The following is a 27,990-nucleotide window of genomic DNA, read 5'->3' as shown; positions in this document are numbered from 1 at the left end:
CATTAAAAAATTGTTAGAAAATATACATAGAAGAAGGAAACATATAGTAAAAGATTTGAAGTCAGGACATTTCCTTCCCAATAGATATTAAAGGCAATATCTTCAATCTAAGATATTTTACTGAAAGGACTATCATATTTTAAAGACAAGATCACTGCCTCTACAAGTTTTTCAAAAATTAAAGAAACTATATAACTGTGTTAATCAAAAGTGCTTATTTGGTACAATGCAATGATAATGACCTTGAAAATCTTTTTAAAAATTACAATAAACTACAAGTATTAAAGAAGTGAAATTATTTGGAGCAGTCTATATAGGCACTCTTTGAACTTTCTTTTATTAAGCTAAAATAGTGATGTTTTTAGGATTTTCATTATTGTACCCTCCAATATGAAGTTGATGGGGCGTGTTCACGTGTACAGGACACCATTTTCATGCAGGGACAACACTGGTGGATGAAGAATCTCTTAAACAGTAATACTGGAGGTAGCCTCTGGTTTTACCAGTTGCATGCTCCAGGACTATTATATAAGTAAAAATCTCTTGCGATATTGGGAAGTGATTAGAGTGTGCAAACTGATGTAGTGGCTCTCGTCCACCTCTCCAAGGGTACCCCCACAGGAAAGTCATTTCAGATGTTGGTGGGTTTAACAAAGTTGGAACTGAATTTGAACTGGCACTGTTGAATTGGGCAGCAGTTCTTCAGCGGTGGCTCAGAGCTACAATGCATTTAGAACACCAAAGTGGCAGACATGATGTCTTTTTGCTGGTCTTCCCAAGCTCTGGAGTTTTTCTGTTAATTTGCCATACTAGGTCATAAAATATCTCATTAATATTTATTTTCGACTTTGCAGAAGATTCTAAGAACGCATAGTTGTTCCATTATCTTGCTAGATTCTGATCTTGCTCCTTTCCTACAACTCTTTTATTCTCCAAGTCACACTTATTACCAACCAGAATCCTTGGGACGTCATCAGTGTCTGCCTCAAAGAATCTGTTCTCTCAGATCTCGTAAATCAGTTAATGTGAACTGTTCTGTGATGGAATAAACCAATGCAAATCCTTGTTCATTTTTCATGTGCAAAATCTTGGATTGCTGCAGCATCCAAGATTTCGAGCATACACTGTAGTGCATCTACTTCAGCTTGCTTTCTATAAGAATCTTCCATTGGAGGATCATATTTTTTCAATAAAAATTCCTTGAACAAATTGCACGGTCACAGCAGACTTTCCAACACCTCCTAAGCCAAGAATGACTAGCTTTTAGTCAAGCATGGTGTGACGTTGTTGTCAAAATCTAGCATCTCTTGTGCTGTCACCAGACCCCCCTGCGCCACGCGCTCCCTCCAGGTCAGTGCTATTAATTATGTCCACTACGTTGTGTCACCGTCACCACCATCTATTACCGAGACCTTTCCATCGCTCCGCATAGAAACTCTACAATTTGAACATTGAATCCCTAGTCCCTACACCCACACTGGTCCCTGGTAACTATGTTCGAGTTTCTGACTCTATGAATTTGTTCATTCTAATCATTTCATAATAGATCATCCAATATTTGCCCTTTAGTGTCTGGCTTATTCCATTCAACATGTCTTCAAGGTTCATATCCTTTGAAGCACAAAAGGTTTTAATTTTGATGAAGCCTGTTTATTTATTTTTCCTTTTGTTGCTTGTGCTTTGGATGTAAAGTCTAAGATTGCCTAATACAAAGTCCTGAAGATGTTTCCCTATGTTTTCTTCTTCTAGTTTTATATTTTTAGTTCCTATGTTTAGCTCTCTGTTCCCTTTTGAGTTAGTTTTTGTATACGGTGTGAGATAGGAGTCCATGTTCATTCTTTCACATATGGATATCCAGTTTTTCCAGTGGTTGTTGAGGAAGCTATTCTTTCCCCATTTTGTGGCTTTGGCATGCTTGTGAAAATCAATTGGCCACAGATTGACGGCTTATTTCTGAACTCAGTTCTGTTCCATTGGTCTAGATGTCTGTCTTTGTGCCAGTACCAGGTTGTTTGGTTACTGGAGTTTTGTAAAAAGTTTTGAAATTAGAAAGTGTGAGTCCTCCAACTTTGTTCTCCTTTTTCAAGATGGCTTTGGCTATGAATTTGATGGTTAGCTTTTCCATTTCTATAAAGGAAGGTTGGTGAAATTTTTATTGGGGTTGTGTTGAATCTGTAAATTGCTTTGGGTAGTATGATATAATATCAATATTTAGTCTTCCATCCACTAACACAGAATATCTCTCCATCTATTTAGGTCTTAATTTCTTTCAAATTTCTTTCTATATTTGATAGTTTTCCATGTATAAGTCTTTTACATCCTTGGTTAAATTTACCCCTAGAGATTTGATTCTTTTAAGTGCTGTTGTAAATAGAATTGTTTTCTTGATTTCCTTTTTGGATAGTTAATTGCTTGGTGTATAGACTAACCACTGACTTTTGAGTTTTGACCTTTTATCCCACCACTTGGGTGGATTTATTAGCTCTAATAGCATTGTTGTGGATTTTGCAGGATTTTCTATATGGGATCTAGTCATCTATGAATAAGGGAAGTTTTACTTCTTCCTTTCCAGTTTGCATACTTTGTAATTCTTTTCCTTCCTTAATTGTTCTGGGGGGCATTCTTGTCTTGTTCCTGATCTTAAAAGGAAAACTTTCAGTCTTTCACTGTTGAGGATGATCTTAGCTATGTGGTTTTGATACATTCTCTTTAAGATGTTGAAAAACTTTCCTTCTATTCCTAATTTTTATCAAGAAGGGGTGCTGGATTTTTTCAAATGCCTTTCTGTAGCACCTGGGTTGATCATGTAGTTTTTCCCCCTCCATTTTATTAATATGGTGAATGACATTAATTGATTTGTTATGTTGAGCCACCCTTGCATTCCTGGGTTAAATCCCTCTTGATCATGGTGTATAATTTCTTTAATGTACTGTTGGATTCAGTTTGCTAGTATTTTTGTTGAGAATTTTTGCATCTTATTCTTAATGGATATTGGTCTGTGATTTTCTTTTCTTGTGATATCTTTATCTGCCTTAGGTATGAAGGTAATGTTGGCCTCATAGAATGAGTTAGGAAGTCTTCCCTCTCTTCAATTTTTTAGAAGAGTTTGAGCAGGATTGGTGTTAATTGTTGGAATGTTTGGTAAAATTCATCAGTGAAACCATCTGGTTCTAGACTTTTCTTTGTTAGAGTGTTTTGGTTACTGATTCAATACCTTTATTTGTTATTGGTGTGTTCATTTTCTCTTGAGTCAGTCTAGTAGTTTGTGTGTTTCTAGGAATTTTTTCATATCAAAGTCATCTCATTTGTTGGTGTACAATTGTTCACAGTATCCTCTTATCATCTTTTATATTTCTGTGGGGATAGTACTTATGTCCCCCCTTTCATTTCTGATTGTAGTTTTTTTTTTTGCCCTCTTTTATTTGTCAGTATGTCTTAAGTTTGTCAATTCTATTGATCTTTTCAGAGGACTAACTTTTGTTTCCTATTGTTTTTCTATTCTCTATTTTATTGATCTCTGCTCTAATCTTTACTATTTCCTTCCTTCTGCTCACTTTCAGTTTAGTTTGCTCTTCTTTTTCTAGTCTCCAGGTATGAGATTTGGTTCCTGATTTGAAATCTTTTTTCTTTCTCTAAGCATTTAGAATTATAAATTTCCCTCTGAGCACTGTCTTTGCTGCATCCCGTAAATTCTGTTATGCTGGGTATTCTTTTTCATTCATCTTAAAATATTTCCTAATTTCCCTTGTGGTTTCTTCTTGGCCCATCGGTTGTTTAAGAGTGTATTATATAATTTCCACATATTTGTGAATTTTCCAGTTCTCTGTCTGTTAATTGATTTCTAGCTTCATTCCATTGCGGTTGGAGAAGATACTTTGTATGACTTCAACCTTTTTAAATTCAATGAGAAATTGTATTGTGACTCAAGATATGTGTCTGTCCTTGAGAATACGCCTGTGCACTTGAGAAGAACGTGTGTTCTGCTGTTGTTGGGTGAGCTGTCCTAAAAAAGCCCGGATGGATTATACCATTGTTCACGTCTTCTGTTTCCTTACTGATCTTTTGCATGGAAGATTATCCATTATTGAAAGTGGTATATTGAAAACTTCTAATATTAATGTAGAACCATCTATTTCTCCCTTCAAATCTCTCCATTTTGGCATCATATATTTTGGGACTCTGCCATTAGGTGCAGATTATTTATAATTGTTATAATCTTAATGAAGTGACTCTTTTATCATTATAAAGTGTCCTTCTTTGCCCCTTGTAACAGTTTTAGACTTAAAGTCTATTTTATCTGATATTAGCCACCTCAATTCTCTTTTGGTTACTATTTGCACGGAATACATATTTTTCCATCTTTTCACTTTTAACCTACACGCGTCTTTGAATTTGAGGCGAGTCTCTTGTAAAAAGAACATAGTTGGGTCATGCATTTTTATCTGTTCTGCCAACCTCTGCCTTTTGACTTGAAAGTTTAATCCACTTGTATTTACAGTAACTACTGATAATAAAGGACTTCCTTCTGCCATTTTTGCTATTTCATTTTTGTAAGTCTTATACCTTCTGTCCCTCAATTCTTCATTACTACTTACTTTTGTATTTAGTTTATCTTTTATAGGGAACCAAGTAGAATCCCATATTTCCTTTTGTGAATATTTTTCGGATATTTATTTTATTTGCAGTAATCATGGGATTTAAATTTAACATCCTCAGTCTATAAAATCCTGTTTGAGTTGATACCAACTTTTCTTAAATAGCACAAACAAACTATATTCCTATATTTCACTCAATTTCTCACCTTTGTGTTGTTTTCATAAATTACATCTATACATTGCTTGCTCCCAACCATAGATTTATCATTAGTTTTTAAAATGCATTTGTATTTTAGATCCTGTTATAAGTAAAAAGTAAAGTTACAAATAAAAAAAAAAATACAATACTACTGGCATTTATAATTACCCATGTAGTTACGTTTACCGGAGATCTTTATTTGTTAACACAGTTTGGATCTATTGTCTAGTGTCTTTTCCTTTCACTTGGAAGAACTCCCTGTAGCCTTGCTTGTAAGGCAGGTCTCATGATGTCCAACCCCAATAGTTTTGTTTATATGCAGGAATATCTTAATATTTCCTCATTTTTTGCCATATATAACTCTCAGCTGGAAATTATTTTCTTTTGATACTTTGGATATGTTGTCCCACTGTCTTCTTGCCTCTCATTGAGGCTCCCTTATGCATGAGGCATTGCTTCTCTCTTGGGCTTTCCGGATTCTTTGTCTTTGGCATCTGACAGTTTGATTACAACGTGTCTGCCTGTGGATCTCTTCGAGCTTACCCTGCTTGGAGTTCATTGGGCTTCTTGAATGTGTATCTTCATGTTTTTAGTTAAATTTGAGAAAATTTCAACCATTATTTCTTTGAATAGTCTTTCTGCTACCTCCTTTTTTTTTTTTTCCTTCTGGGACTCCCCTAAATATCTGTCCTAACTCTTCTTCACACCTTCCATCCCTTAGATTTTTTCCATGCTAGCCTGTGCTTGTTTCATGGATGTAGTATACTGTCTAACCTCTGAGGATTGCTTTAACATTTTTTGCTTTGTGAAATGTTTGCATGGGTGTTTGTCTTTTATGCTTTTCTTGATATTAATTTTCCTCCAATGTGGGGTGATTTTTAAATTTTATGCTCATATTTGAGTTTGAAAATCCCTTTTTTTGTCTGTGGATCCGGGTTCTGGTGACTGTTGATGAGGATGGGGGCAGGATTCCAGCAAGACTCCCCATCGGGAGGGGCTGTCCACCCCAAATCGAGACTTCCCACCACCTGGGGCTTCGCTCTGCTCCCTGGTACCGAGACACACATGGCTGCCTTTTAGCCCAAGGGAGGCACAGGGAGATGTGTATACACATACTTTTTTTTCCCTGTGATTTCAGGAGACATTAGTTCAGCAGGAGGGCCGGAGAACACATGCCATGCCCCTGTATGGACTGAATCTCCATAACCCTCCATTGTCCATTTACAACACACTCCTGGATGCGACCTAAAAAATAGTAGACCTCTACCACTTTGAATAATACAGCACACCTACTCCTACTTGAGGTTCAAGCTTACAGAAAAAAGATTTACCAGCATCAGGATTTGTTACAAGAAAAAGGGTTAAAAATACACCCTCAAAATTAGGCTACCGAATTTGAGAAGAAAACCTTTCAGTAAATTCCTCCACAGAACCAGTCGTGGAGAGGTGAAGTGATAAACAATTCCAGAGAATACAAACGGACATCTTCTACATCAGCTACAACTTGTTCCAGTACACCCCAATGTATAAATAATACAGCAAAGTTTTATGTGCAACTCAGGGTGTGGCATTTATGTATGATTCAGAAAGAATAATATGAGTTTGTATAGTTGGAAATGGGCATTTGGGTGGGGATTAAGCAAGGACAGAATTACAATGCTGGGTGGGTGCTGACATCTCTTTTTGCTTTTATACCAAGGCTGCTGAGTGGAAGCTCTGTACCCAGAAAACTATGGCCTTTTTTGCATTTATGAACACATAGAATTCTTAAACTGGATGACTTAAGTCACACACCTTAAGAAAAGTTCCTTCAACAGATGTTGTCAACAGACTGATACTCCAGGGTTTAGAGAAAGAAGTTCTAAGTGAGCATTTCAGTTCGGTCAAGCCATTTCTGTATCAGAGTTGTATAAATGGCCAGATGACAAGTGACAATATATTTATTATTGTTTAAGGTTTGCAGATCCTTGCAGAAGGAACAATTGAACTGATTCAGCATCACTAAAGTTGGGGAAGAAAAAAAGTAGCTTCAAAAACAAAAACAAAAACAGATTTCTGGCTGCTGTCCCCACGCTCCTCCCACACAGCTGATGTTATTGGCAGGACCAGCAACTGTTGTGTTACATTCTCCCACAAAGCAGCTTTCATCAATAAGTCACTGACTGGTACATGCCGGTCCATATTTTGGTTCTAGGGACAGCGGCTTTCTCCCTCTGCTCTGTACAAGTGTCCTTTCTTTGAAACCAGGTCTCAGTTCTAAGGCTTCTTTCTGATGTGGCATCCCTCAAAGAGATCTCCCTGTCCCCAGGACAGTGCCTGGCAAATGACAAGTTCCTGATAATTGGTAACTGTTAATACTGTTCAACTGAAGACATCTGCAAAGGAGTTCAATAAGCCACAGCTCATCACATGAGACACCTAACAGACAAAGCTACATTGTGTGAAGGAAAACACACGGCCATTTAGACGCCTCGCTTTGCCTTTTCACACACCAACTCCCCTGCCATGCCAAGTGGGCTCTGCCTGGACCAGATCAGAGGGACAATTGGAAAGATGAGACATAAAACCGAAAAAGCCAGGGCTTGAAATTTTATGGCAAGATGAAACCATGGCCGTGCTTGCTTTCAGAAAGAAAGCAGACATACATGATTAAGTGGACTCTTGTTTTCTTTGGAATGCGGTTGTTATAATTTGTACTGAAGTGACGCACTGGCGCTTTGAGGCGCTTCCCCGCCCCCGAGCTCGGCCCTGGCAGTGAGAACTGCACCCGTGCTGTCTTCACCGTTCTCGCGCCATGTGAGCGCCGGCCACCTGCATTCTTCCAAACACTCAGACTTGTAATTAGAGGCTCCTGGGCTGGGACGAGGCGGCGCTGGCAAGTCGGGTCATGCGGCGGAGCTGCTGTGGGCGCCCGGAGTTCCCTCTGCAGCCCGCAGCCCGGGCAGCTGCCCTCGGCCCCCGTTCTGCACGGCCCCGGGCTCCCGCCCCGCCCAGAGCCTCCACCAGTGACTGAGGAGGAACACTGTGTACGAGAACAGCAGCCCATCCAAGAACACTGGGGCAGCTAGGAATTCAAATCACCCCAAAGCCTCCTGCACGCCAGCCCGGGCGGCTCGCAGCACGGCCCCGGGACCGGCTCAGGCCTGGGGCCGGGAAGACAGGACTCGGCCCCAGTCACAGCACAGGGGAGTGTATAGTCACGCGGTCTCAAGGGGAGGCACTGCACTAAACCCTCATGACTGTAAAATGAGGTAAAAACGCACGAAGCATGTGATTAAGATGTTTATTTGTTGAGGATCCAAAGGTGCCACTTTTCTAGGTAGGAACGTGTCCAGGTAACTGTGCTCACGTTCCTAGGGCTGCTCCCCCATGACCACAGCAGAGCGCCACGTCCCCTCACCTTTTAATTCCGTGTGCAAAAGAGAGCAGGTTTGTGTGCCTTCCTGGATGCCGTTTCCTAACCCTGGGTTTCCTTGCTTGGGGTTCCTGGGAGGCTTCTGGGGTCCCAGGGTGACAGATGACGGCATTTGAGAGGCACACTGGGCGCAGTGGCCTGGCAGCAGCTCTCTTGTCTAGTGAAAACTGGGACTTGCAACAGAATCCTTCCAGCCCATTCTCATCTCCCTTCCCCACGCCTCAAGCCTCTCTGCTGCCATATGGCAGCTGACATTGAGGAACAAATGAGAGGTACAGGGCTGCTCGGATGTAAATGATTTCCCTGGGTCCACCAGGTACAGCCTCTGCCCCTCTGAATTCTGAGCAGGTAACTTGAAAGCAGGGGTGAGCTGTTTAAACACGCTCTTGCCATAGATTTTCAGTGGCTTAGGCAGAAGGATCTTGAAGTTGAATACAACAAGTGAAAAGAAAGCGTGAAAATTCACACCCTTACAATCAAATTGCATTAGATACGTCTAAATCCTATTATTTCACTTAGTTATGGGGACTATAAGGCGAGGCTAACCAAGTTTGGTCATATTTGAACCTTCTACCCTTTTCTACCTCTCCTTTCTTTTTTTTCCACTTTCCCCAAATAAAACCGCCAAACTTCTTAGAAGTCACATAGTTCACATGTGGAGTGGAAAAGGACCAGGCTCTGTTGAAGGGCCTAGTCTGCAAAGGAAACAAGCCTCCGGGTGTATTTTAGTTTGAATGAAACTTATTTTCTTCAGGACAAGACTGCCTCAAAGCTTTAGTCCTGGATTAGAAATTCACCCTTTGCCTCCTTGTTTGAATCTTTGCAGATTCAAAGATATGGAGCCTCAAGGCTGTGTGTTTGGGAAGGCCTTTGAAAGGAGCCACCGTGCACGGGCAGGAGCCGAGTTTAAAGTACTGCCTTTACTAGAGATGGTACAAATTAACCTCGCAGAAAACATTGGCCGATCAAAGTTAACATGCATCAATTTTATCTTGTTTCTCAACCATCATTACCCCAATGTAATGGGGCCCCTCGAGGTGAAGAAATGTTCTCTTAGCTCAAGACGGTTCTTACTTTTTATAAAATAGTTAAGACATTGCTTGAGCTATCTAGAGAGAAATAAGCAGAATATAAACATTAAACTCTCCTTAGTAATGAGTAGGCCACACATACTTGGTTTAATTGCTGCATAGAAATTCACTTAAAATTTATAAATATCCAAACTTTGAATTGACTTACAAATGAGCCCTCTTGACCCTGGCTTCTGCCTAAGTAACAATAACTACTTATAAATCCCTTCGGTTTGTCCATGTCGTGTCCTGCTGTGGTCTCATTTTTCATTGAGGAAAGTAAGGCTCAGGGAAGTTAATTGTTCATATAGAATTTGAGTAAAAGGTTGTGGCTGGGGCCTAGATTTCCTGACTCCTAGGCCAAGATTGGCTGCTAGATAATACCTCGGTCTGGAAGATAGAGAAAACGTGACAGCACATGAAGTGGCAGCTAACAGACAGGTGTCTTCCCATCAGCACCTGTCTGGGCCACAGCTAAGAGTGTCAGGTGGACCTGGGCTGATCTGTGCCATGAGAACTGTTAAGATTCAGTTTGCTCTGTGTGTTGATTTGGAGGAATGAGTTGGCAAATGCTACAGACTATGGCTAGGCATATTTGCTTGGCCAGGAAAAATCAGGAAAAGTACGTTCTTACAAAATCAAGAAAAAGATAAAGGTTAAAGTAAAGGAAATATGTAAACTAATGAAAGACATCATCGACCACAATATGAACAGGTAGTAGAGGGGGAAACGAGGCAAAAAATGTGATGCAGTTAAGAGTTGTGTTAAGTGCTTCATTCAGACATTCAATCAACAAGGATTTACTGTCTGTGCTGTGCTGGCCACAGTGAGGCGCCAAGGAAGAGGGGGCAGAGAACTTGAATCCCTGTGCTCCTCAGGTTTATACCCCATCAGTAGGTTGGTGAGTATATAGCAGGCTTTAGAGCCACCTGTCGTTCGTCTCGAACCTGTTTCTACTCTCTCCAAGCCTCTTCCTTTTCTCCATCTCTACTGCCTAGCACTCTCGTCTCTTGACAGGAGCCTCAGCATCCTTTTAATTCTCTCCAACCTGCTCTCCGCACAATAGCTAGACATCTTTTAAAACAAATCAGATCATGATACTAATCTGCTGAGATTTTGAGTGGCTCCACTACCCTTATCCACCCCTATCCTAATCCTACACCAGCCACACTAGCTTTCAGCTCCTGGAAAAGTCCAGCTTTTCTGTTGCAGGGCCGTACACATACTTGTTTCCTCTGCTAATAACAGTCCCGTTTCCATTCCCCCCTTACCTTCAGTCTAGCTTCTATCCCTGTGGACGTGACTGAATATTACCAGAGAGGTAGGATCCCCTTTGTCATCCTGTCACTGCACAGTTCACTACCTTTCTAACACATCATACATTGCAATTGCTTTAAAGTCCACAAGGGCAGAGGCTGTGTCTGTTTTTCCAGGACCTCGCATGTGGCTGGTATTCAACAAATGTCTGTTGAATGAACTAAGCCTGTATCTTCATCTGTAAAATGCCAGAAACACATAGTTTTCAGAGTGATTAACAGATGATCACAAACAAGTGGATTATGAATTTGGCGATTATTGCGTACCAGCTGTTGTGGTGGTTTACATGCAGTCGGTACAAAGTAGATCTTATGACAACCATCACCCCCTACCTTGCCATTTTACAATGTGGAAATGGAAGTACAGAGGTTTTAGATAACCATTAGAAAAGGGCAGAGGTGGAATTCTAATCCAGATCAGTCTGACTTTGGAGTCCTCATTCTTCACTCCAGAGCACCAAGCTCCGTGTAGGACCAGGTGGGGTGCTCAGCTGGGTCACTGACAGCCATCACCATCATCACCTGTGAAATAAGGAACCTGGGGAGGAGTGTCGGAAGCACTATGGAGGGCAGCAGGGGTCAGCAAAAGGGCAGAGAAAGGCACAGAGAACAAAACAAGGACCAAGGGACGCTGGAGAGCACACAAACAGTATTCCACTTTCTCCTTCTATTAAAAGGCTGCTAGAAGCATTCTGGGCAACTGTGACTCACCCTCTCCAAGAGGCCTGGGCAGGCTGGGATTCCTTTGGTGATTGTGGTAGTTAGGTTCAGGTGTCAACTTGGCCAGGTGAAGGTGCTTAGTTTTGTTGCTGTGGGCATGAGCCAATGGCATGTGAAGCTCACCTGTTGCTGATTACATATGCAGTCAGATAGGAGGTGTGCCTGCTACAATGAATGATGTTTGATTTAATTGGCTGAAAGCTTAAATGAGAGAGCTCAAACTAGCACAGCCCAGGCCTTTGGAGATGCAGAAAGGAATCATCCCTGGGAAGGTTGTAGGAACCCAGACGCCTGGAGAGAAGGCCAGAAGAGATCACCCTGTGCCTTCCCATGTAAGAAAGAACCTCAGTTGAAAGTTAGCTGCCTTTCCTCTGAAGAACTATACATTTTTAACTAAATAAATCCCCTTTTATTAAAAGCCAATCCATCTCTGGTATATTGCATTCTGGCAGCTAGCGAACTAGAACAGTGGTCCCACATCAAACAGGAAACAAAGCCTCCCAGAGGGCCTGGAGCAATGCGGACCTAGGTCTAGACCTCAAAATGAGTCAAACTGAGTCTCGGTATTGCTGGTTTCTTCCACGGTGGCCCTTCCTCCCCAGACTATCAGTGCTTTGATAGTAACATACCAGAGTTAATTCAAGTTCTCTTTCTTAATGGTTATCAATAAATACAAACAGCCCATTTTCACTGTACATTGCTTTATAATGTTTAAATATGTTACTTGAACTATTTTTCATTTTAGAGAATGACAGTAAATTTCAAGTGAATATACAACTACAAAGATTCTTCCCTTATGTTTAAAAATGGTAATGTTGTCAAATTATTGGAGGCATTTTATAAGAGTTTAGGCAAGAAACATTATTAACGGTGTCATAAATAAGTATTATAACTTTATTAAAATGAAAAGACATATTCAAAATAATGCAACAAAATGAATAAAATCCTTTGTCCAATACTGTACATATAATGCAGAAATCAGTGCATTTTTCTAAAGCATGTTTTAACCTTCATTTAGTTCATACTAAAATATAATAAGCTTTAAATAGCTCAAATAATATCATTCAGCAGTTTAAACTGTAAGCAGCCTGTTTGCCTGCTAAGAGGACATTGTGGTAATGCACCTCCATTAGTGAGCACCTTCTCTTTTGGGCTTATCTGTACAAGATAAATACATCAAAGCATGTGAAAATATGTGCACAAGCTGTAGGTCTCACTGGATCGGACTGAAGCAGTGGAGCAGCCACTTGTGAGAGTTTTAAAAGCAGAAGGATGCTGATGTGACCTCTGGAATTAAGACATACTGTGCTATTGGTCAGAAGTGTTTTACTTACAAAGCAAACAATCCCCAGGAAATACTGAATAGGAACCAGCAACACAAGGCCAGCTTGTGTTGTATTTGTTTATTAATGGAGTCTAAAAAACAAAAACAAAAAACACAACACACATCCCCACGCAAAACTCTCAATCACATAGCTAACTGCTTCATTATTGCTTGAAACTGGCATCCTCAACACTGGCAACTAGCATGCCTTCCCCTGTGAGTCCAGCTTGTCCCACTGTCTCCATGAGCACACATGACAGTGGACCATTTCAGTGGGTGGGATAAAGCAGGGATTGTAAGGAATAATTATTTACTAACTCTATCATTTCATGTCTCAAAATGTGAGACACATACAGGTGAAAATATGGTCACCAAATAAACTGCTAGACCATTCCCTCCACAAAATAAAAAATGACCCAGGAAGTGGTAGACCTCGGGATGGCTTTTCAACTAGGTAGGTACAGTTGTGGTAAAGAATGCACACCCTGCCATCAATGGAAAGGACCATTTGCAAAAATAAAGGCAGCAAAACATAACAGGCCTAAGAGCCAGAAATCCTCAAACTTACTAAACAAAAATGATTTTTAATGGTTTTGATCTAACCAATACTGTATTTTCTTCCATTTGCTCAGCTTTCAGTCTTATCAAAAGTCATTTCTCCAACTTGAATTTTTATTATTCTGAATATATATTACTCTAAGATAGTAGCTAATTGGTTAACCTGCCACTATGGTCAATGGCTACACCACAAGTTTACATATTGTATATGATGTATGCATATATAAACGTCTCCCCCTCCCCCCACCCCATCATCACATCTTTAAATTATAGACTTGAATGGGCTTTTCTCCAATGTTAACAAAATCAGGGATTCTCAGCAGAACAGCACCTCACAACCGCTCTACACCTCCCTCTCTAGACAGAGAGCTCAACTATTTATTTTGCAATCTAAAAGATTTTTCTGTGAACTCAATCACATTGGAAAACTGCTTGAGAACCATTCCTTCCTATGTAACCTCTGCCGAATTATGACCCCAAAGTCTAAGGAGAAACTACATAAGATAAATGTTTACGCTTCACGTTGCCTCCCATGTCCATCTTTGTTTTGGAGTCCAGTTTTTCTGGGGCTGAAACTATACTGCAGTCAGCAGAGAATGGCTGGATTTGGGTGCTAGCATTGGGTTCTTCTGCTTCCCGAAAAAACTTTTCGTATTTGTCCAGGTATGGTGGTCTCTCAGGTAGTAGGTAATAATGTGTTGAGCTCACCTTCTTCCCATTCTCCATAATGGGCAGAATGCAGGGAACCTTGCTGGCAGATCCTTCGCTGTTCTGTCTTTGCAGTGCTTTGCTACTGACATACTTGGGGTCAGGGGCAAAGCTCTGAGTAGGGGGCATGACCCCATTGAGGTAAGACGGAAGGCTTTTAGGGCTTGGTGTGCGGGAGTTACTCCGTGATAAAGGTTCTCTTGGTGGTACTTTGGGAGGCCGGTCTTCATCACTGTAGGTGCTAGAGGTCACTTCTGCTGACCACCTTCTATAATCTGGCTTTACTGGCCTAGGAGGTATGGGAACCCTGGGGGGAACCTCAGGTTTGTCTTCATCAGAATTCGGAGAAGCTCTGTGTAAATAGCTGGATATCCTTATGGCTGGCTTGTTAAAAGACCCAGCTGGTCCTGAATGAGATCTTCTTAATCTTCGGTGGGTTTGAGGTGGAGGGGGATTTGAAGTTGGGACACTTCCATCTTGGTCACATGCATGGTTGAGATCTTCTGCTGCAGAAACAGCTGGGGTATCAAAATATGCATAATTGATCTGTCCACATCCACGGAAGCTTCGCCTACCAGGAACACCATATTTGAAGTCAGAAAGTGTACAGTCTTCTAAAAGGAAGTCTGTATCTGAGCTAGTTAGGAATTCTACCTCACAGTCTGTCTCATCCAGAGAGAGGTCTTCAGAGATGGGCAGTGGTGGAAGGGGCCTAGAACCCCGTTCACAAAGAGCTGCACAGGGGAAAAGGGAAGGTGAGTTTTTTATGGGTGTAAGGGGAGGGGTAGAATTACAAACCCCATTTACTGAAAGTTTCTTAAAACCACATGCAACTTGATCCTCTTCATGCTGTCCCAAATTTTCACTTGGGGGAATAATAAGAGGGGGCAAGTTGGACTTCTGTGGTGGACCATTTTCTGCAAAGTAGTGACCATCCATCCCTGGAGCAGATTTTGAAGTACGCCCTAGAAAACGAGTTAAGAGACATGAATAAAAGATCAGCAAGCCTCTCCCCACCTAAGTGAGGTACAGCCTCAGCTACTTATGCTTCTAGGGCTTTCTGCCTAAACTACTGGTGAAATACTTCACTGCCATAACCCTGAGAACACCCATGCAACAACCACAAGTGTAATTAGAGACCAGAAGATTGTTCATGCACATGATCTGGTTCAAAGAACAGATTATCTCTTCTATCTTCCTTGGACATGTGCATGGTGCACACCCACACATCTCAGGCAAGTTTGTGACGTGTGCAACACTCAGAGAGGCTGAACAGCATATAATTTACATGAATACCATACAATACCCGCCTTGCCACTTAAGAGATGTGACAATACAAAGCACGCAGGGCATGAATGAGATAAGACAAGGTCCTTACTGCTAGCACCCTTATACTATTTCAAGTGAGTGGACTAATCTGCATGTGTCTGAAAAGAAGCTCTTGACAAAAATCCATGGAACATAATGTTCACATGAAAAGTCCTATAGACACACTTTACTAAGGTTTAAACATCATTTATAGTACTGTCACCTGACACATTCAAACATGCATTCAATATTATTAAGAAAGATTAGAGATCTTGTCCAAGGTGTATAAAAGTGAAGTACACACCATAGTGGGGATTAGAACTTAATTCTTGATTTTAAAAGATCACCCTTCCACCAGCAGCTCCAGTCAGGAACCAGTGACTCAGGTCAAAGGTAGAAGGGTACTATCGTTTGTGAAGAACATGGGAGCGTCAGAATCTGTGGCCACTAGGGGTCAGACTATTGCTGGAAAAGTTCAGGTCGTTTCCTCATTTAAAAAAATAATGCTGGAGGACAAGCTAATACTAATCCAGACTGTCAACTTCCTCTTCTAATGTTTAACTTCTACTCCGATTTTCAGAATACATACCAAGAGATGTTAGGTGCGCCTCAGCAGTGGAGTTCAGCTTGTAGGCCATGGTTATCGGGTCAATACTGAAAAAGTTACTAAAAGGAAAAACACCTTGGTCATAAACATGTAGGGTCATATTATCTATCTCATTTTAATATACAAAATTTATTCTGATTATGGTGGTATTATATTCCCTACTTACTTTCCAAACTCACTGCGACTGCCCCAGCAGGTCTTCATATTCCCCATGGCTTGGCCATTATGTAGAAATCCAGTTTTTAATGGGACTCTAATCTCCTGAGCAGCAACTCCTGCTGTTGACATTGTGCCTTATTTTGGGATGACTCCAAACTGTGAAGCCCAGGGATTTTTAGTCAGCCAGTAGCTTTCATTCCCTAGGGGAAGAGGTGGGGTGGGAGGGGTAGAAGGAGAGAATAAGGGAAACAATTCAGAAACACTTCCATTAGAATACTGTCAATCACAGCATAAATGGTTAGCATTAGAGCATCTGGGGGGACACTGATAGAAAAATTTAGTTGCAGGCTTGCATTTATTTCATTGAATTTTATTTTAAGTAAATCTTTGTTCTTATGAGGGTACTTAAATATAGACACTAAAAATAATTCCTTTGCAAATACTAATCCAAGACTTCAAATATTTCAGCAGTTAGAAACAGTCTATTTCCAAAAAGATCTCTGTTTGCAGAACCTGACAACTGCACAACAAACCATACCACTTGCCAAAACACAACTTTCTATTAACAACCTTCCAATGGAAGCTGTGTTGGGCATGAAGCACAAAGTGAACTGTACTTATTTTCCCAAGCTCTAAACGTAATTTCAGAAATTATTTATTTTATGCTGCAGAACAAAGATTCACTAAAACCTGATGCTTAATTTAAAAAGAGATTCTGTGGTACCAGTTCCTGATTACTACACAGCCCAGCAATGACTTGATTCTGGATTTCTCGAGTTGGCTATGGAAGACAAATTCTTCAGTTATTACTTGTTCAGAAAAGAAATAGTTATGAATATAGTAATTCCTAGTACCCTGTAAAAATCAAATTCTGCAGCAGAATCCTGGAGACAGCTTCTCTGCCTTTTAAAGATAAACTGAAAGGTGCATTCTTCACACCCTCTTTTGTGAAATGCCTAGCACATTTTTCTTAATCTAGTATTTCCTAAACTTTAGAACCCCTCCCTCCCTTGGCAGATGTTACATGACTACTTACCATAGCCTCTTTTTAACTTTATTTTCTATTCTTTATATAAGCGTTAATAAGCATCAATGGTTAGATCTCTTCTCGGCCAAAAGGCCATCAATATATTCATATCATCCTCTTCAGATATTCATATATTTACTTACAGTAAATTTGGTTGTTTTTTTTTCTTATGGACACTAGGACAGAATTTTCCTATATACAGTCAATATTATAATGCCAACTTGTGGGTTTTTTTGTTGTTGTTACTTGTGGGTTTTGTGCACATATACTTTATAACATTTTCTCATTCTCCCAGTAATCACGTGCACACCGTGAACACCTACTGGGTGCTAAGCACTCCACCAAGGCCTGAGGATATGCAAAGATGCACACGCTATGTTTGCTCACCGGGTGAGGGAGACACAGGTTATTTTCTGTTTTTGTTTTGAATGGCTTTGCAACTTCAAATCTATTTTTAATAAATCTATCACCTCCTCAAATCTACTATACTGTGAGCTCAAGAACGGAGGCTAAGTCCCAGTCACATTTTAATCATTAGTACCTGGGGCATTAGTGGTGCTCAATAAGTGAATGATTGTTGAATGACTGTATCATACCATCCAATTATTGTTATCCGTGTCAACTGAGTATACGCAATGTGTGAGGCATTGGGGTTTTTTTAGGTGAAGATCTAAAAAGTATCCTGCAAATGTGTATTCATTTTTTTCGCATATAATGTTTTGTTCTGCAAAGACTGCAGTGATGACGTAAGGAGGATGGGACCCAACTACTGATTCTGTTTTTCACTCTCCCAAAGTCAGCTGTTTTGATATATTAGGCAGAGATTTAAAAATCAGTTGAGAATATGATTTCAAATTACTCAGGGATTTTTAAAAATTCAGTCTCACAAAGATATGATGAAGAGAAAAATAATCCATCATTTAAGGAATCTTAAACCACTAAGAATTTTTTTTGTGGCCAGTTTTATTTAGCTTCTTATTGAAATGAAGCAAATATGTTATTTTCCCATTTTTAAATTTACTTTATCTGAATCAAATAAAGGTATAAAAATTTTAGAAAACTGATTTTTAAAAATATTCCTGAGCTTTCTCTGCATACTTAGCCCACAGGTTTATAGAGCTTTTTCTAAGTATTCTACAAGCACTGGCAAGACTACAGGGAAAGTATCTGTGGTAACATAAAAATGAAAGGCAAAATAGGAAGAATATGGTATTTAAGTAGTCAGATTACAGGCAAATGCTGCAGGGGATTCTGGAGGCCCAGCCCCCACCTGTCTGCAAGCCAACAAGTCCTCCCAGTAATTACTGTGTCAGCTTCTAATGCCATCTAAATCTTAGCTTTCAACAGAATGATTGTGTAACTATCGCCTCTTCTGAAATTGCCTTGGAATTCCAAACTTACATTTCAATGGTCACTTAAAATTATTTATATGTTCTAGAAAAAGTTATTTTTTAAGCATTGTTTCCATCACCTACTTGTTAGCTTTCTCAAGAAAAAAAAATTTTTTTAGTATAAAAAGAATTGTGTTCCCTAAGCCAGCTCACTTCTGACCACAATAGTGTCTTTGTGTATTCATAGAAGGTGACCTGCCTCTAAATTTCAATGGGGAATTGTGAATGGGCCATGTTATGAAACTGTCCGAACTTCCTACTTGCTTGCATGGGAGAAGCTGGGGAGGGCAATGTAAGTGCATGATCTCTCCTTTTGGAAAATAACTTCAACTGTTCACTTATAAAAGCCAAGGTGCCACAGGTTTGGAGGCAAACTTTTAAAATGTGTTCCTTAGGTTGTAAACTGAAGGGTATGAAGTCACCTGAAACTCTGGTACATCTTTCTCAAAATCCTTTAGCATTCAACAGATGTATTCCATGGGGGAAAAATGAATCAATTTAGTCAGTGTCAAGTTAAAAGAAACACACTCTGCTCAAGCGCAATTTAGCTAATACTGCAGTGTTTCAAATTTTACTTGTTCCCTTTCAATTGAAAAAACAAGCTGTGCCTAACAATTTATTAGGAAACAACTGCAAAAATATACCTCTGTGGGAAAATCAGCATCTAAAAGTACAAGACAGCATTCTTTTAGGAAATGCAAAATGACAAAAGCTAATCCAGGCAGCATGGCTTAGACCAGGGTCCAAGTAACTGTGGGCACAATACATGTCCGAGAATTTATTAACTTCAATCTTTTTACAGTATCAAAAATGCAATTAAATACCAATCTCAAATAAGAACTACCTTTTCCCATCAATATCTTTTGATTTTTTTTTCTTTTAATTTAAGGACCCCCCCCCCATCGCCACCCCCCCCCCACAAAGACTATCTATTTCTTAAAGTTATCTTTTTATTTCTCTCCTATATTCTCCTGTGGAGGTTTAACCCACACCACGATGGCTTCAACCATATTCAGGCAGCAGCTCCTGAATCTTTGACTCTAGGCCTGGCTCAAGCTTCAACTTTGCATTTTCTATTGTCTGGTGATCATCTTTCCACTTGGATGGTCCTCTGGCATGTCAAACTACAAATCAAACTCCTCCTTTCACTCACTCCCCCCACCCTCCGCCCCTAAACCAGTTCATGGTCTAAGAGGATCACACTTCTAAAGGCAACATTTCCCAAGTGAGGCTCAGTCAACATACACTCAATCACCAAGTTCCACAGCCTGTTTCAACATAGTTTCTCGAATCTATCCTCTTTTCCATTCACTGGCACCATTCTGAGTTGGAAAATACCCAATGTCTTACCCACCAGGTCAACAGTTCTAAACTCAAACTTTGCACTGCTCAGAAATCTTACAAGACAAGGCCTCCTCAAAACCGCTCGAATCCTCCTTCTTCTAGCTCTTTGCCTTTCTTTCCCTTTCCCCAAATATCTGTCAGAATCCAATTTATTTTTTAAGGTCATCTCTTACACCGCCTTCTCCACGAACCCTCTGCTTTCCTTGAAAAAGCAAAGGAGTGTGTTACTATGTCCTGTGCTCTTGAGTTATTTTGTACCATGCCTCGATTCTCCTTCCACCCTCCAAATCTTCTAGAAGACAGAAGTGATATCTGATTTACTGTTTTTTCTCCCCTATAGATCCCAATATCATTAATGCTAATAATTATACTTCTTAAATGGACACTGAGAAAATAGCCTCATTTTAAAAAACATAATTGCATGAAAGATTCATGTATACCATAAGTTAATAAGGAACTAAGGGAAAAAGCAAAGATTTGTAAGGAACAAACTTCACACACTGGAGTGACAGACTGCCCGATAACAATGCAACAAGTTTAGGATATGAAACAAGCGGGAAACTTTTATAAAACTCATTTCCAAAATTCCAAAGTGGAAAGTTTGCCAACTTGGTAGAAATTAGAAGTTTAAATGGTTAACAAGGTAACTTTCCAGTTTGGTTTCCCTTACTCTGTTAGGTATTTGAAGTGATTAAATTAGAGAATGTTTTCAGAGAGCAATGAATTTTAACTTACCACTACTCCTTCTGGTTGACAATGCACCGACTGTGTTTTTGTGGTTAAATTTAAGGTCACCTTCCTTAAAAAAAAAGTTACACTAAAAAGTGCATTGCACATCCTTTATTAAGGTGAAATCACATGCCTGTAGTTTGAGGAGTTGCTTTGAAACTGTCTTAAAAAACCAAGCTACCTTAAGACAGTAACCTAGATATGCTTACCTTGCTACCAGATCTCATTAATAAATCTCAGGAGCAATCCACAAGAGGAGGAGGGGCACATTTTTGTCACACAACTCATCCAGTTCTGCCCAGCGCTTCCTTATTTAAGTGTGTGATGTAATTTCCTTCTTTCAATCTGGTTTTAGAACCTGATTTCTGTTTATTCAGAGTGATAAATGGTCTTTTCAGCTGCATTTAACAATTACCTACATAACTATTTCCATACCCAGAGAGAGATAAGGTACCTACATTTAGAGCTAAAGTTTGTAAAACAGAAACTTTTAGGGACATGACAATTTCAAGATTTTAGAATCTCTCCAAATTTACCAATGTTTGTATGTTTATGTTTAAATATCTAAAACAATCACCTTTGGGAAAATAAAAAAAAGCAATTACCAATTTTATTTTGATTAGTGTCTAAAGCACTAGTAGCCAAATATTTGACACAGTGAACATTCAGTTTAGCTGTTTTATAGAATTCATTTTAATTTTTATTAGTAATCTGAGAAAACTGTTGATATTCATCTAACATACTCAGTGTGTATGATGCTTATGTGTAATGTGAGTTTGTTTACTGAAAACAAAAGGATAATTTTGCACAGATTCTTTAAAAATAAAGGCCCCAATTCAGGGTTTCTTTCAGATTTCATTTGAATAGGCTGAAAATTTCCTTCACTGGACCCACTACTATGAAAAGCATAAAAGCCCTTAAAATCATAGAAGACTTTTAAGCATTTTACATTAATAAAATGTACAAAATACTCCTGCATGAATTCAAGCTAAACTTGATGGTTTCAGAAAGATTACAATATAGTTCAATGTGGTCAGGAGGAATATTTCATCACGTTTGTAGCTCCATTTTTCCAAGACTCTTAAGCATGCCTGATTCATAATGGCCCATTTGTAGATGGTGAAAATTGAGGCAACAAGGAAAATAACTTATCTAAGCAGACCAGTAGGAGAAAGAGCTTTAAGAAGCTAAATATTTTTTTTGAGGTAGGGTAGGGGAGTGTGCATGGGTCAGGAAACCAAACCAGGTCTCCCACGTGGCAGGCGAGCATTCTACCACCAAACTAAAGAAGCTAACTCTCGAGACTGCCAAATTAAAGCTAAATGGCAGTTTGTTGTATACTTTCGAATGCTTTCTAGTTAAGCATCTTAAGAAATGGCAAGTTAAAGAAAAACCTACTCGTTCAATTACCACAGTCATCAATGGCCTTCTGATTCACTTAATCTCCTACATATTTTTATTAGCGTGAAAGCAGGAATTATATATTTTCTCATCTTTTGTACTTTTCATATAGTACAGCCAAAAGTAATACACAGAGAGGATGGATCAATCTTATTTCTTTCTGATATACATAATTGATTAAAGCTTAAGTAGAATTTTATCTTATTCTTAATGAATTCTATGCTGTCAGTGACAATGAATGAGTACGGTGGTATAAAAGGATGGGAAGTGAATCTTTAAAACTCCAAATTGATTTAACAAACATCTGAGTCACCCAATAGCTGTGGCATGATGGTGACAATGAATATAAAACCAATAAAGAAAATAGATAGCATCCATCAACATTTATTTGCCTGGCACCATTCTAAGTGTTTTTTGTGTATTAACTTCTTCAATCCTCTCAGTAATTCTATGAGAGGGGCTACTAATAACACCCTCCTTACAGATGAGGAAATCGAGGCACAGAGTTAAGTAACTTGCTCAGGATTGAAACAAGGAAGTCTGGCTTCAAAGTCCACAAAGTTCACCCCCACACTGCCTTCTCCAGTCCAAGTCTCTTTAGACAGATGGGATAAGATCTGATTTAGTACCATGCTCAATTTAGAAGGGTAGCTCAGATACACTCTTTTAGGGATTTACTACTTGGTGATAGTTTTACTTGGGTAATCCTTAGCCTGTGAAAGCTCCTGTTTTAACTCCTTCAAAATCTCCTGTAAGAGTTATTTATTGTAATTTAAAAAGGGAGAGTTTAGGTATTAATTTTACATTCTATGACCACTTCAAACAATTAGTTTGAAGCCCTCAATCTTTAATGATCTGCTGAAGCCCCACCACAATAGAACCTTTACGACATGATGTCTGATATAACACAGGTCTGCCTTTACTTGTAAAAAGGGGTTACTACATATCCCCAAAGGGCTTTCTTTTAACACAGCCCTACAGCATGGATCCCAATGGTGGCATTATAATCAGGCTCTATTGTAAAATCTGTAAATTAATGACAGAATACTCTACATTTGTGAAGCACTCTACAAATTACAAAGAACTTTCTTCCACATTATCTCACTTGATCCCCACAACATCCCTCTAAGAGGCAGGGATTATAATCCCCACTTTGCAGACGGAAACAGAAGGGAGGTTAAATGTCTTCCTCCCTGTGAACAGAGAGGTGGTTACAGCTCTCCTGCCACACAGTCCAGAAATTCTTCTAGGACACTTCAAGACCTCTCCTTTCTACAGTGTTTTCATTTTAGGTGACGACCTCATGGCTCCTGCTGACATTCTGGTTTATAAGGGTGGAGAGTGAAGCAGAGGAGGCTAAGTGACTTCTCCAGCCCAAAGGGCTGGTCAGGTCCAGAAAAGGAACCGGAACTCAACTCAGTGTTTAGCTCACAAATTCTTACAAGGGAAAGGCTTATATTATTCTTTTCACCAATATTTATCAAATACTTATTCTTTGTTACATACTGTATTAGGTGATGAAAGGAGCTGTGGTTGCTGTCTATTGAAGCCTTTAAGCTAATGAAGGAGAGAGACAATAAATAAGCAAGCAAACAACTTCAAATTGTATAACTTCCAAGGAAACAAACAGCATGGTGACAGGATAAAGAGATGGAGGAGGCCCTATTTACCCAGGTGGTCAGAGGGGCCTCTTGGAGTAGGAGACTTTTTAAATTGAAATCTAAAGGGTGGAAATGAGGGAGCCATGAAAAGAGTTAGGTGAAGAACATGCCATGCAGAGTGAACCATACATATTTTTTTAATAATCTGTATCTTTTCGAGTTCAATATTCTATGAGTACTTCATAAGACCTTTTGGACAATGTCTTCTAATCCTATATTCCTACGTTTCTTCTGGAACACTGTACTGTTTTTGCTGAATCTTGGCATTTTAGAGTTGAAAAGGACCCTAATTTTGCAGTCATGGCACCATATTTAAAAGATATATTTAGAATAGCAGAGAAGATAGGATTTAACAAATGAATATGACTGCTGAATCATTATATTGATATTTCTGTTGGTCTCCAGTGTCTTGGAGCAGCTAGAAGAGAAAACAAAAAATCATGGAACTGTAAGCCACACCTAACTAAAATCTGTTCTATAAGTACTTGTTAAAATGTACTTGAAAATTTACTGCTTTGTTGTATGTATGTTATATTTCACAATTTAAAAAATGTAAAAAAAAAAAAAAGACATTTAGTGAGGCCTGGGAGACTGGAATTCACCCAAGGTCTTTTAGTAATACTACCTGTTTTTATGGCATAAAGAAATTTCACTAAAGTATCAACAAAGACTCCAAGTCTTGGAATCTTTTTATCCCCTTCTGAAATCTGAATCTCACACTAACTTTTCCCTACCTTAAAACTAATTTTCTATTAAGCTAGTAATTTACATTCAAGACCCTGAAACAAAGCATGTGTTTATATTGTGTGAATAATGCTAGAATACTACAACTGGAGAGTGTTTATCTACTGAGCTATTCATTAGCTTTTATAAAGCATGGCCAAATACCAGCACCAAAGGATGCTAAGTGAATCCTGCTGATGAGGTTATCTATTCAGATTTATTTAAATTCTGAGCAGAGTTGTTTCTCTGGAAGAGGGAGCCTGTGACATTCAAATTCCTGGAATTACCCTTGGCACCACCTTTTCCCTCCTCTGCTCACCTTTCTAAAGCAATCTGATGGTATGCAGACAATCAGGTCAGTTCCAAGCACGTTAGTTAGATTGTACCTGTAATTTAGGCAACCTGCTTTTAAAAGCTACTATTAGTATTAGCAGAAAGGAAGTATTATCTGGTTCAACTTCTGAGAAGCAGCAGTTAAGAGTAATTTTCCAACAAAAAAACTCAAGTCTATGGTATAAGTAGGTCTCGCGAAAAGAAATATCTATTGTGAACCAAAGTGGGAAAAACACAACTCATTAAAATAGTAATTTTACCTATCTGTCAAAAATATGAATAACCCAGTCATTTCATAACAGCCATAAAAAATCTAAAGAGAGCTGCTTTCCCACCCTTATCAGTGAGTGATCCAATCCTGCTGAGCCTTAATAAAATGTGCCTTTGTGCAGTTACTTATCAACCATCAGCTATGTGCAAGGCTGCAAAAGATAGAAGCCATTCGAGGCAGAGTTCCTGCCCTTGAGGAGTTTACAATCTATCTATGAGGTTAAAATTTGTTAGCCCAAGACCTCTGTCGCCCATTAGCTAGTGTTCACTGAACATACAACTGAAAAGAAACATCTGTGTGAATGAGGGAAATGACAAAATAGTATCTTGGGAACATGCTAACCTACATTTATCTCTCTTCAAATATGCTAAAATCTGGGATAGAGCTTGATTGATAAAGATACTGGTAATTAGTCACAGCATGCTAACAAGTAACCAGCTTTTTCTATTTTGGTCTTAGCAAACTTTAGTCAGTTGCTGAAATATGTAGCTAGCCTTTCTTGGGTCTGTTTTAAGTAAAATATCACTTAAAAATGTATAATTACAGAAATGGAAAAAAGAAAGAAAGAAATGCAGTTTAAAAAAGCAAGACTAGGTATGGTGAACTTAGATATTTCAGTCTCTTCAACATACATATATCCATTGGATTCCAAAGACAGATTTATAAAGCTCAAAGCTTAGCAGAACACTCGTTCTCCAGAAGTTTAAAAAAAAAAAAAAAAAAGCATTTTAAACTCACCTTTCTTCACCCCTGACAGTTGCCTAGAAACCAGTCCTGCCCTACCTGTGTTGCAGGTGTACCTAAAGTCACCAACACATCTCTTTTAAAGCTACAGTCTCTATTCTGACTGCACTTAAGTTTATGACTAACAATCTATTCATATTTTTATCAGGTAAGAGACTGGTTTCTTTCAAGCAATGACGAAATCCTAATAAATACTGAGCAAGCACCAATACAGCCCCAATCACGGGTAAGAAGACATCTAATTTGTATAAGCCTATGACCTATACATGAGAGAAAGACCCAATAAACTGTTCACACTTTGAACACATAATCCTGCAGTTTCATTCCTTCTGAACCAGTATTTAAGGCGTTCAGAGCAAAGAAGCATGTTTTTAAAGGAGGGGGGAAAGGGTGGCACGGAGTGCTCGATGAATTAAAAATCCCCGACCAGGGGTTGCGTTCGTCGCTGGCTGAGCAGGAGCTCCCACGCAAGCTCTGGAGGGTGGGTTTAGGGCATGCAGCGGTGAACGCAGTCACGCAGCCCCAATTTAAAATAAAGGGGAGGAAAGAAAGAAGAAAAAACAAACCAACCAAAAAGTCAAAGCCCAAATCCTCCGGTCGCAGAGAGGTGTGCCCGGCGCCCGGTGCAGGGCCGTGGCCGGGCGGGGACCGCGGGCGACCACGGGCGACCACGGGCGGCGAGGGCTGAAGGCAGGCGCCGGCGCCCCGCGGCGCCCTGCCCGAGGTCGCCCCCCCAGGCCCGGTCCGCGCCGCGGAAGGGGGCGTCCGCCCTCAGCATCGCAGGCTCCGGCCCCTCCCGCGCTCGCGCCCACAGTCCGCGAGGGACTCGGCGTCGCGGCGACCCTCGGCCCGCGCCCTCAGGGGCCCCCGCCTCGCGAAGGGGTTCGCCCCGCGGCGCTTCAAGTCCGGCGCCCGGCGCGGGGGGCCCCGAGGAGGCGCAGCGCGGCGCCGCCCACCCCACCTCCCCCGGCCCGCAAGGCTCCTTACCCCGGCCGAGCCGCAGCTCCCCACGGCGCCCTCCCGCGCATGTCCGTCCCGGCTGGCTCAGCGCCGCGGGCTCAGGGGCCCGGACATCGCGCAGGCGCCTCGCCGCCCGCCTCGCTCGCTCTCTTGCTCGCTGCCTCGACCGCGCTCGCTGCCTCGCACTCGGCCGCCGTCGCCGCGGCCACCCCGGCAGCCGCCCCTATATACCCTATCGCCGGAGCCGTGACGTCGCCGCTCGCGCCCCACCTCCTCCGTGCAGCCAATCCGGGCCGCGAGCCACTTAAACGGGTGATGCCCGGCTGAGGCGTCTGCGCGGGGTCCACCGCGGCGTCGCGCGGGCGTTGCGGGAGGCAGCCTTTGTCTCAGGAAAGAGGCTGTGGGCCGACTTTGGCTTCCGAGGCTCGCCTCTGCCAAACTCGGACCGCAGCTGCCACCCCCAGGGAACCCCTCTGTGCCGGTTTTTCCTCAGAAGCCCGCGGGCAGCCCGGCCTCGGCCGCGATTCCTACCCGAACCAAAGGCGGCGCCGCGCCTCGTCCTGCGTGGAATTTCCCACCGTTTCCAACCCGGGGATCATGTGTCCGCGGCCGGTGGCGGGGAAGCAGGAGGCCGGGGAAGCCCGAGAAGGCGAGCGGGGCCCGCGCGGGCTGCCCCCCTGTGGGCCGTCTGGGTCACCTTCCTGGCCCGCGGCCGCGCGTCTGGGGGACTGTGGGGGGGCAGCGGAGGGCGGGCGCGCGGGCGGGGGTGGGGGACGCGGCTGACCGTGAGGAGCGGTGCGGGGCGAGGCCGCGCTGGCGAGGACGGGCCCGGGGATTTTCAGAGGACAGGCGCGAGTAGGCTGGGCTGCCCCCCACCCCCGAATTTTCTAGACTGAGGTCCCTGTGTTCCCGTCGGGGTAGCCGCGATGCCCGAGGCCCAAACTCCAGCCGCCCGGCGGGAGGAGGCTCCTCAGGCCGCAGATGATGCAACTTGGGCTTATAGTTTAACCGTAAAATAAATAACACAAACGATAACAAACCAAGAGTAACTAAAGTAAGAAACAAAGCAAACAGACGGAAACCCTCCAGTGTTAACTAGCACACATTCCCCGCACGGTCCTCTCCCTGGAGTCGAGGCCAGAGGCCCCCTGCTGACCTCTCCAGCCGCCCTGGAGCCCCTCCGGGCACTTGAGCAATAATGCCGCGGGTTATCCATTTGGCACTGCCTAATTGTGGTGGTTTAACATGGGGAATGAGATTCCGACCTCATTATCAGGTTAGCTATTAACTTTGCACCCCCATGAAATGATTTGCCTTTTCTCCCCCATTATTTACTTTTTCTTAAAAAATTTTTCATTCAGAGGCCTAATTTGAATTCAAGGTCTTAAGCGAGGGGGTAAAAATCTGACACATCCCTTTGCCTTCTC

At 41.2% G+C, this 27,990-nt stretch overlaps 1 protein-coding gene and 1 pseudogene across 2 annotated transcripts; both read right to left on the bottom strand.

Moving 5' to 3' along the window:
• Positions 1 to 696: 696 nt before the first annotated feature.
• On the bottom strand, positions 697 to 1,275 carry LOC143664704 (ras-related protein Rap-1b pseudogene; annotated as a pseudogene).
• Positions 1,276 to 8,054: 6,779 nt separating this feature from the next.
• Positions 8,055 to 27,228, bottom strand: ERRFI1 (ERBB receptor feedback inhibitor 1). 2 transcript variants are annotated; one of them, XM_077151409.1, is made up of 4 exons: positions 27,095 to 27,228; positions 15,987 to 16,179; positions 15,803 to 15,879; positions 8,055 to 14,870 (listed from the first exon to the last, which is right to left on the bottom strand). In XM_077151409.1, the coding sequence occupies exons 2-4, from the start codon at positions 16,106 to 16,108 to the stop codon at positions 13,681 to 13,683; spliced, it is 1,389 nt and encodes a 462-aa protein (XP_077007524.1). In that variant the 5' UTR covers positions 16,109 to 16,179; positions 27,095 to 27,228; the 3' UTR covers positions 8,055 to 13,680. The 2 variants fall into 2 exon arrangements, with proteins under 2 accessions (XP_077007524.1, XP_077007523.1); XM_077151408.1 differs by lacking the exon at positions 27,095 to 27,228 and adding an exon at positions 26,591 to 26,748.
• Between the last annotated feature and the right edge of the window lie 762 nt (positions 27,229 to 27,990).

The sequence above is a fragment of the Tamandua tetradactyla genome, chromosome 2, assembly GCF_023851605.1.
Source record: "Tamandua tetradactyla isolate mTamTet1 chromosome 2, mTamTet1.pri, whole genome shotgun sequence".
Lineage (NCBI taxonomy): Eukaryota > Metazoa > Chordata > Mammalia > Pilosa > Myrmecophagidae > Tamandua > Tamandua tetradactyla.
This window is presented reverse-complemented; position numbering and strand designations above follow the sequence as displayed.